General features: G+C 47.4%; 2 protein-coding genes across 2 annotated transcripts; both read left to right on the plus strand.

Annotated features, from left to right (window-relative positions):
• Nucleotides 1-2,444: 2,444 nt before the first annotated feature.
• Nucleotides 2,445-3,935, plus strand: J4E84_002606 (uncharacterized protein; the record flags this gene model as incomplete). Its single annotated transcript, XM_049385227.1, has 4 exons — nucleotides 2,445-2,813; nucleotides 2,865-3,162; nucleotides 3,215-3,329; nucleotides 3,383-3,935. 4 exons carry the CDS (start codon nucleotides 2,445-2,447, stop codon nucleotides 3,933-3,935), a joined length of 1,335 nt encoding a protein of 444 aa, XP_049247250.1.
• A 409-nt stretch (nucleotides 3,936-4,344) lies between these two features.
• On the plus strand, nucleotides 4,345-6,910 carry J4E84_002607 (uncharacterized protein; the record flags this gene model as incomplete). The annotated part of the gene is made up of 3 exons (XM_049385228.1): nucleotides 4,345-4,423; nucleotides 4,518-5,168; nucleotides 5,253-6,910. The coding sequence occupies 3 exons, from the start codon at nucleotides 4,345-4,347 to the stop codon at nucleotides 6,908-6,910; spliced, it is 2,388 nt and encodes a 795-aa protein (XP_049247251.1).
• Between the last annotated feature and the right edge of the window lie 4,179 nt (nucleotides 6,911-11,089).

An 11,089-nucleotide genomic window follows, 5' to 3' on the forward strand; every position in this document is an offset into this window, starting at 1 on the left:
TAGGTATAAATACCTATAGCTCTAAACCTAAATAAAGAAGTAATATATTATCTCTATAACTAAGAAACTACCTAAAACTAACTATACTTAGTTAGACTTAACTAAGTTAAACCTTACTAGTATAATACTTTTGTTTCTTCTTATTCTTCTTCTTATTTTTCTTCTTATTCTTACGCTTTTTATTATTCTAGTTTACTTCTTTAGTTTTCTTTTTATTATTACTACTCTTTTATTAGTTTAGACTTTACTAAGTATTATTACATTAATATATATAAGGTAATTATTATATTCTTATAAGTAGCTAAAGATACTTTAGTAAACTTAATAGAAATATAATAATATAGCTTATTATTCTAGAGAATAGCTAAATAAGCTATAAAAGTTAGCTAAGTCTAATCTTAGTATATACTTAACTTACTATAATTATTAGCCTTATAGTAGAACTAGTAGAACTAGTAACTCTTCTTTAGACTAGTTTAGATATAAGCTTTACTAGCTAAGACTCTTTATATTATATTAGAATAGGTATAGACTAAGTTAATTCTATTTATACTTATACTATTCTTATATATAGAGAGCTCTAGCGATCTCTCTATAATATATACTATCTACTTATCTACTTTTTAGGCTTATAGAGGTTAGTTATAATTAAACTAAGATAAATCTTCTATATACTTCTTAAGTAGCTAGCTACTTAGCTAGCTATTAGTTATAGAGAAATAGTAGAAGTAGAGTATTACTAAAGCTAGGCTTCTCTAGAGTTTTATAGTTAGGTAGTTAAGGCTTAGTTTAGTCTAACTTATACTAGACCTTAACTATATTCTTAGCTTTAATATATTTCTTAATAGCCTTTATATAGTTAAGTATATTCTAGAAGTAATTTATTTAAGTTAGCTATAATTAATCTAAGTTATATTTTTAGTATTTATACTATTAATTACCTTATAGTAGCTCTTACCTATTTATCTTTTTACCTAATCTATAAAGAAATACCTAGCGTAATAATACTATTATATATTAGTAGACTTAGATAGAACTAAGTATAATCTAACTTACTACTTTACTATAGATTTATTTAAGATACTTTATAAGTATACTAGTATTATTTATAGTAAACTATATTATGTTAGTTAAGAGTTAACTAAGTATATATAGAACTTTTTACCTTACTTAACTTATATCTATATAGTAGTTTTTTAGTTCTAAAGTTAATATTAGCTAGATAGTAAATTATTTCTTAGACTATAGTAACTATCTTAGTTTTATTATTCTAGAGAGTATTAACTAAGATATATCTTAAAGAAATATAAGTATAGCGTATAGCCTAGAGGTAGAGTAGACTAGCTAGACATAGTAGAAGTACCTAGTAAATCTTAATAAATTTCTATACTACTATTAGTTCTAAATATAACTAAGTACTATTTAGATAAACTTAGTCTTTAAGTTTTTCTATTTTATATATACTCTTTATTATTACTTTATATTTCTATTTAGCTAAATCTAACTAAGTTAGATCTAAAGTTAGCTACTCTATATTATAATTAGAAGTTAAATTATTAGATTTTAATATTATTAAACGCTTTAAAACATTACTAAGAAAGATCTTAATAGTAGTATATACGCTGCTAGTACTACTTAAAAGTATAGTATAGTAGTAAGTAGTAGTAAAAAAGTATAGTTACTAAGTATATAGGCCTTAATTAGTAGCTTAAATTACTAGTACGCTAGTAGCTATACGCTAATTTAAGTAAAAGTTAGGTTACTTTTACGTAATAAATTAAGGGTTAGCTAAGTTAAATCTAGAGGTTAGCCGAACTAATCTCTGCCCTCATTTCCTTGCGGCATCCGGGTCGGTGCATTACAGTACGACCAGTTCGCAGGGTCGTTCGGTACAATGATTGCCTGGAGATGCTCAGATCTCACTATATTGTTCCTGGCCCTGACATCGTCGCACTTGGGCAATTTGCGGAGGACAGCCTTAGAGCCCGCCTGAGCAGCAACTCCGCCCAGCCTGCTACGCCGCAACCTATGCCTGTAGACGCAACGCGACAGAACGTGCTCGGCTTACCTCCACCGAAATAACGTATTTGCTCACGAACAAAGTAAGCCCGCAGATGACGTTGCTACCCCTCGCCCAGGAATGCCATGGCAGGTCTAGTGCAGAACTGGCAGGTCAAGGCCACCACATCTTGGGGAAACGTCCCGATTACACCTCATCCATGATTAACCGGGCTCTTGGGCAACATCAATCATGTCACCGTGCGCACGTTGAGCTGCCAATGTCCATGGTCAGGGCTTGGAAGAACACGCTTTGTGCTTATCATGGTGCCAGCAAACTAAAATGCGCCTAGGTGAGGAAGATGGTCAGCTATATAAAGCCCATCTTCTACAATCTTGAATACCTCACGCTCGTCAATTGATCGCTTCCGTGGCGGAACAACATCATGAAGTTCGTACTCAGCCTTGCCTGGCTATCCCTCGTTGCAGGTGCGACCATCCGCAGCCCACAGCCTCGTACATATGATGGGTACCAAGTCCATCGCGTCCGAGCTACTGGATCCCAATATGCTGCAGCAAAGCGAGCTCTTGCTGCTGTTCCTCACGAGACTTTAAACGAGATTCGTGGAAACCTGGATGTTCTTATTGCACCAGGGCAGTTGGACGCTTTCAAGGCTTTGGGGCTCAAGTCCCGAACCTTGCATGAGAACCTCGCCGATTCTATCGCCCGGGAATCGCACGTCAAGAAGGCCTGGAAGAGGCAAACTAACGGTTCAGAAGACGCTTGGTTTGATAGCTACCACCCGTATGAAGACGTAGGTGATGTGTCACTGCTATTCGATCCAAAGCTGACTGGCCATTATTAGCACATTACGTGGTGGCGCGATCTACAGGAATCGTTCCCAGACAATTCGAACTGGACGAGCACTGGAACATCTTTTGAGGGGCGCGACATGTTCGGCGTTCATCTCTATGGAAAAGACGGTCCAGGAAAGCCTGCGGTCATCTACCACGGAACTGTTCACGCTCGTGAATGGATCACTGCTATGACCATCGAGTATATCGCCAAGGCCCTCACCTACGAATACAAGGCAGGCAACAACTACACCCAAGCCATTCTGGATAACTACGACATCTACATGTTTCCCTTTGTCAACCCCGATGGTATGTCACATCGCCAAGGATAGATCCACTGGTCTTTGCTAATACATGCTAGGCTTCGTCTTTTCTCAAACAGACGACCGCCTATGGCGCAAGAACCGTATGCCGCCACCAGAGAACGCTGCCAATCAGACATGCTATGGTCGCGACGTGAACCGCAACTGGGAGACGTAAGCGAAGTTTCTGCCCTATGCGTATGGCATGCACTGACATATAATCTCAGGAACTGGGATGCTGACCCACGCGGAGCTTCAACAGACCCATGCTCGCAGACATACAGGGGAGAAGCGCCCCGCGACACGCCTGAGAACCTGGGAATGGACAACCTGATCCGCAAGATCCGCGATGAGCAAGGTATCAAGCTATACATTGACTGGCACAGCTACTCCCAGCTGATCCTGTACCCATTCGGCCACAAGGAGACTCTCTACGCTCCAGAGCTCGGTATGTGGACCAAGGCAGCTGCCCTGATGAGCGAGAACATTGCCTACTACTCGACCAATGCGACTACCTACACCTACGGCCCTAGCGGAGCAACTTTGTACCCCACAACAGGTGCGTCTATCGACCATGTGTACACTATTGGTCGCGCCAAGTTCTCCATGACCATTGAACTGCCCGACACCGGTGACTTTGGCTTTGTCTTGCCTCCGGAGAGGATCAGGCCTGCGGCTGAAGAACAGTGGGTAGGTCAACAGGTACTGCTCAGCCTGTTGGATGAGGAATTCTTCGATGGCGAAGGCCCAGCGATTGGCGCATTAGGCACTACATGGTAGACACGTGCAGATGTTAATTCAGCTTTGTTCGATTGCAGCTGCTACAAACTGCTGTCTATCAACATTGACTCGTAATAGCAAGTCAAGATGACCTTGTCGTCTGTCAAGTTCACGTCCATCCTTGTTTCGAATTCTTCTCCTCCCATCTTGATATACTGTCGCACACTTTAGCTGACCATCTAACGCGACTGGGAAAGTTTCTCTTCTCTTATGGTTTGCCGCCGTCACCTCCGTTTCCACGCGGCTAGCGCTCACAACGACGCGTCCGTGCGCCAGAAGTGAAGGTGAAGCCAGCACCTCTCGTCATCCTCATCTTCCGCATTTGGCATATTGATATCATCGCTCTTATCACCACTCATCTTCCTCGCTGCAACGCTAACAGAGGTCTCTGTACTTCGACTCGCCCAGCATGCTGCTTCCTCCCACCGATCCGCACCTTTCGACCGCAAGCACGCAATCAACGTTCGGAATCATGGGACATACGTGGCGTACGCCTTCTCCAAGCAGAGAGGCTTACGTTAGCTCTAGTGAGTTTAGCGGATACATGAAGTGGGCGAGAATTGAATACTAACACATAAGCAGGCAACGTCAACTCGCCGCAGGTCGTACCTGAAGCTCACGATGATCTCTCCGATGAGTATTCAAGCTATCAGCGACGCGTTGAAAGCCGCGCTTCTGGTACTGCGGCGGTGGAGACTGCAAAGCATAATCAACGACGCGACGCAGCATTGTCACGTCTCTACAACGTGTTCGACGGCAAGAGTGACTCCGGCGACCAGAAGCCATACAGTCAGACTGTTAGCGCCAACAGCGAGGACGGAAGTGTAGGGAAGCCTGAGCCGCCATCCACGCCCAAGAAGAACCGCGTTCCGCTCCTTTGGCATGGACTACCATCCCCAGAAACGCCGACGTTTCACAACTATACACGAGCTATCCCTTCAGCTAGCTCTGCGCAAGAGGAGCTATCATGGCAGACTTCCCTCGAGGAGGCCAAGAACGACGTTAAAACTGCCCTAGTGACGGCAAATCACACTACCAATACGTTCTCGGTACCGGCGCAGTCTCCTATTGACGAAGACAATGCGAACGATGACGGGTTAAAGCCTATAATCTCCCAGACTCCCAAGGATGATACCGGGGCTGATGCGAGGCTGGCTCGCGAACTTGAAGAGTCCCTTAACCCGACGGCCACACGTCGCAGTACCAGACTGCGCACACAGCCCAAGCCATCATGTAAGTCTTGCACTCCCTAATGCTATCAGTGCTTCCGCTAATTTCCATTCTTTGATCAAGATAGCCTTCATGTACCAGCCACAGCGCCAAAGGCTGCTCGCAAGGTTCTCTCCCCAGTGGTAGCGTCGGAAGCCGTACCCCAGCCAGAGTTGAGCCTCGAGCCTATCAAAGCCGATCCGGTTCCTTTCGATGGCCTGCCAACCGTCCATTCGCTGTCGTGGCAGTTGCAATACCCGCCAGGAGGGAGCACACACCCCTGCTACCCATATCCTTCTATGGACCCACGCCTTCTCTTCCATCAAGCCTTCGTCCCGATCATCGGCGGCTTGCCAGATTTTACCCTAGTTCAGAAGCTCATACTCCCGTTGGGATGGAAACACGTATCATGGTCTGGTCTTTTGCCCATCGCCTTCGATCCGTATCGCCAAGCGTTCAAGCTCACACCAGTTGGGCCAATGCCGCTTACGTGCGAAGAACTTCATCAACAAGGCTTGCACAAGTATGTACCAGGTGGCGAACTACACCCTGAGTACGGACTGGTACCCGAGATGCTCAAACTTAGCGACGGAAGCGACACCGACGTTTTCAACTTCGACAGTGTTGATTGGGTCTTGCCGTGGAAGGGCCAGATAGACTTCCATGCCCCGTCCAATGCTACGAACGAGCAACTTGGCAGCTATGAGCTTACCAGCCCCGTCGGCTCCGACACTTTCGCGCCCGTCATCACCTTTCCATGGAACGAAGCCCGCGACTGTCCGGACAAGGTCTTCGACATCTGCGATGCGTGGCGCTGGCTGTCATCCAAAGAGACCAACCCTGACGCGGACTTCATCCCCACACCTGGTATGAACTGGCGAGGAACGGGCGCAATACGCTCCACGCGCAAGCTCAAGTTACCCATTCCCGAGCTGATGATGCTTGCCATGCCGGACCCGACTACATCGGAGAACAAGCACATCATATTGCTTCAGAACCAAGATGATGGAGTCAAGGATAAGAATCTGTTTTGTCCATTCAAGAGTGTTGCAACATCCGTCACGGTGGACATAACCTTCCTTGGCGACACCGAGTTCACGATCATGGAGTTATTGTCCTACTTTCCACAGCACTACTACTGGGGTCATGCAGCTGAGCGTTTGACGAAGGCGGGCGTGACCGGAACTCAAATACGGGATTTCATCATCATGACACGAGGACTTCAGGGCGATGAGATCAAGATGGGACACAGTATTACCTGTGCAGCTAAGCTTGCCAAGAAGAGGGATTGCGTAAAGGCCGAAGAGATGGACATTGATGAAGTCGGGAAGGATACGCTATCACTTACCCCCGCTCCGGTCATCGATTCCACAGTTGTCGACCTAACTTCGAGCTATACTGCTGAAGGGTGGATCTACGATGTATGGGAGAAGATCGACTACCCACTTCTTGCCCTCACCCACGGCTTACAGTCGTTGCCTACAGGTGTGGATGCCGGTCCGCTGACAGCACTTATCCTTTGGTGCCGAGAGAAAGGTCGGTACAAAGCCATGCTTAGCGAAGTTCCTGCGCTGCTGAGGGAGGCAAACATCGAGCCGCTGATCGAGCCTGGCGAGAATGGCTGTCCAGACAAAGAAGTCGCAGGTAGACATGCTGGGGCATTGAAGAAGGACAGACTAAGGGTGGTTAGAGATGCAGGTGTTAGCAAGAGGGCATTGGATGGTAGTGTTGGTGGGACTCAGGGAAAGAGAAGGAGGGCTGAGTAGTGTCACCAGGAACGTCGTATGACAGCAAGATGTACTGCGAAAGATTCGGGGATGCTAGGGCTTTGGGAAGTCTTTTGGGAAGTATATGCATGAGTAAATTCCGTGCATCATCGGCGAGGCGTGATACGTTTGGCAATCGCCTCAGTCGCTTCCCTGACAACATCCAATGAATAGTCCCCATCACCTCTTTGCATTGCTGCCTAGTGCATGGGAATACCCGGCAGCGGCCCAAGTCCACACTACAACTCGTCAGCGAACCTCCTTCCCTTCTAGCTTCATACTTACAGCAGGCGCCGGCGACGGGCATCCACCATTGGAGCTCATGTAGCAGCCCATCTCAGCAGCATGCTTCATCAAGCACTTCTCATTCGTGCTGAGCAAGTTCATCGGCACAATCGGCATAGCGCATTTGCATGGCTCTTTGAACGTCGGTGTCGGTTCTTTGTGCCTGTGGCTATGCGTGCGGTTGTGTTTGCGCGTTCCGCTGGGTGCAGGAGCGATGCTGGCCTGTGGTGCAGCCCAAGGGTATGGAGTCGCGAGAGCGGCGGTAGCGAAGAGAATAGTTGTGATGAGCGTTGAGATGTACATCGCGGGTGGTCTGAGGGCGTGGTATGCGTTGAAGCGTGTTGGGTATGAGGTGCCGTGAGATGCAGAAAGCCAAGCGTCTAGGATTCTTTGCAGACGATCTGAATCTTGTAGGAACCGTGAGCGCCACGCGGCAGAGGGCTTCTTCTACCGAGAATTCGTGATCCAGTACGCGGCGCAATATGGGTTGATGAAGTTCCATCTAATCATGCAGCGCCATCGTCCAGTGATGCGCCGCCGGCTAAACACCCATATTTGGAAACGGAAGTGTGAAAGCGGCGATGGACAATAAATACTTCTCGTTGCTCTTTCATTCTGATTGTCTATACAGATACGAATATCTGAACGTCGAGGATCTAGCGGATGTCTTGTTTCGCCTGACGCTGCCGGCGTTCTTGGAGAGGAATGAACGATTCGGTATATTCTGGTATCGCTGGTCGTGATGCCTCCCGGTACTCACTGAATCGCTGCCGTCTCTTCATCACTGCTATCGTTGTTCTTGTCAGCTCCAGGCACATAAGAGATGAACTCATATTCCATGTGTTGCTGGCACATCGCGCAGTGCCGGAAGCTTGACGCGTCGCGTGAGCTCATGCGGCAATTTAGCGTGTCTTTGGCCTCTCTAGGCTCCAGGGCTCCAGCCATCTCATTTGGAGCATCCACTTCGCGGCCAGAACGCGCCACCCTCGTAGTCGGAAATGATAAAGTTTCTGCATGTGCCGTGCTTTTGGTACTGACGATGAGAGACCAATTTCACATTCCCAGCTCCAAGATCGAAGACGTCATTCAGCAGGCGGGCCCGCAGATCCCACTTGCGCGGGCAACCGCACTGGAATACATGCTTTAGATGTCACGACTGGTCCATCGTACTCAAAATAACGATGCTGTAACGGCATGGGTGATTAAAAGCAGTGACTACAATACATGCATACCTGAAAAAGAGGGAAACTGCCAATTCGAACTTATCACTCCCCATCAATGCAACGTCGACTCGAGATTTTTCATCTCCCGTTGCAACCTCCCGTCATCCCTCAGATAGGTAAGTACATACACCTCCTTTGCTGGGGGAGATATTCCCGCCACCTGTGGGCTTGCCTCAAATTGAGCCTGTGTAAAAGTCTCCGTCACAGAATCAGAGATACAAGTAATGCGGTTGCCAGGGCCGCGAACACTCGCGATGTAGTGTCCGCCTGCGGTCTCTGTTCCTTCGCCAGAGTGAGAGATGACACTAGATAACCGGTAGCGGAGGGGAAGATGAGCATTCTCTTGATATTGAGTTAGGTCGAGTATGTTGGGGTGAGCCATGCGGTGGTTGATCTTGTGTTCGGTAGCAGGCTGCGGATTGCCGTTTTTGTCTTTCTTTTCTGACTTTTTCATTTGGAAGATGGCGAGTTTGATCTTAAGGATTTGAGGGCCAGCTTGAATACTGGTCGTGACCAGATGGATAGTATTGCTTGCACATATAGCGCAGTGTATTGTTCTGTCCTCTTGAAAAAATCTCGACAGCGCTGCGTTGAAAGTTGTTGTGGCCGTGGGAACATTTAGAAGGATACCTGTTTCTGGAATCTTCGCAATGAGTCTTTCGTGACCACATGTTATACATCGGCCGTTCTCTTGTCTGTCGAGCTGAAATAGTGCGCGGAAGTCTTCTTCCCATTCTTGCGTCCTAGAACTGGTAAGTATGCATGTCAATAATGTACAAATGGGCGTTTACTCACGCACTGGCGACTTGTAAGCGTTGCAGAATCACCTGATAAAAGTCGTTAGAGTCCAGCTGGACTAGATCCTGGCCGTTGGCGGCCAACTGCGCGACATCCCCAGCCAATGCAATTCCTTGTATTCTTGGCATGTTGGGGGCGACTGTGGCGTTGGGAGTGTTAGCCCAATAAGTGTTGACCAGCTCTCTCATCATGCATCCAGTACAATCTGGCACCACATTACTGGCAGCTGCTCCCAAATACGGTGGAGGATTTGCATGACAGGCATTACGTATGTTACTGCCACCAGTGCCTCGTCTGACCGGGTGATTATGGTTTTGAAGCCAGTTCAGTAACTGGGGCTGATGCATCAGGGCCTGGAGCGCGGCGTTGATATAGCACCAGTTAGTACCAGCTGTGAAGCCTTTGCTTCTCGGTGGCCTAGCACGCCCGCGCATAAGCCATCTCTTACTTATACGTGTTGCCTATGCGATGATCAGTAAGAACAATAAAGCTCGGGAACAAACATACTATGCGGTCCCGGTTCTCCTGCAAGTCCGAACGAAGGCTAACACGCGCGTTAGCTGGAGAACCGGTTATAGCCGCCGGGATACGGGCGCTTCGTCGACTGCCTGATGGGGCTCTATATACCCTGGGAGTGGCCATCTTGGATGTGGAGTTTCGGTAAGGATAGCTAAATTGACCCGACGTTTGGAAAAGAAGAAGATAGTGTTCACAAAGTACTGGCATCGATGACGGGAAACTGCGAGTTTAAAAGCCACAATATGACCGCCACAAAGGAACAATGGATGCGGCGGCAACCGCCATTGTCCTCTTGCCATCGTTTGACATGGACCCAAATAAAGGCGGAAGCGGGCACGATGAATGCGATGCGACATGCCCTGTAGTTGTCGCAAGTCTGAAGTCGTCGCATCCAGCAGAATGGCGACAAGGACGAATACAGCACGTAGCCTAGATTTCGATAACTTGAGTGGCATGTACAGCCTTCATGGATTTCCATGATAAGAAAAGCCGACAGAAAGCTCAAAACCTTAGGCTACAACATCTTGAGCAAAGAGATTTGTAGTTTGATGAGCGAGGTCGCCTCTTAATCAGGACGGAAAAGGAAAACGGATGCGTATATTGCAAGCTTCAATATCATCGCGGTCTGGGGCAGGTGGTTGTTCTTTTGCCAGACGTAGTGGTCAGATTTCGATACCTGCCAGGTAGTTAGCAATTTCCTCAACGCTGAGTCTTCACATGAGATGTTCTAATGATATCGTGAGAGCATGTAAGTGCAGAGCATGAAAGACGCAGCGCTCGAGACGCACACTCGCATGCCCACATAGCGTCTTGGCACCCCCTCCACCCCCCATTGGCCCTTCCCTCATCCACTACCACACCACGCACATCAGCCCTCCCTGCAGTCACAGCTCCATTCACCCATCGATGCAATAACCACCATGGCGACCTCAGAAACCCAAGGCGCTAGCTACGAAGCCGAACACGTTCACTCGGTCTACGAAGAAATTGCATCCCACTTTTCTTCCACCCGCTACAAGGTGTGCGTCCACCCGTCACAAATATTCCAAAACCGCATGCATGACTAACGCGAATGCTAGCCCTGGCCCATAGTCGAGCGTTTCCTAAAAGAACAGCATGATGGCGCTATAGGCGCAGATGTCGGGTGTGGGAATGGGAAGTATTTGGCTGTTAATAAGAAGGTATGGATTGTGGGTAGTGATCGGTATGTTATAATTTCTTGTTCATTGAATTGTCTATCCTACGAGTAGTAATGGCTTTCGTGCTTGGAAGTTAACGTCGATACAGATCTACAAACCTTGTCAAAATTGCGAAACAACATGAACCGCACGATGTAGTGGTGGCAGACAACCTC

Source organism: Alternaria hordeiaustralica (genome assembly GCF_023758085.1).
Source record: "Alternaria hordeiaustralica strain BMP 2776 chromosome Unknown scaffold_3, whole genome shotgun sequence".
In the NCBI taxonomy this organism is placed as follows: domain Eukaryota; kingdom Fungi; phylum Ascomycota; class Dothideomycetes; order Pleosporales; family Pleosporaceae; genus Alternaria; species Alternaria hordeiaustralica.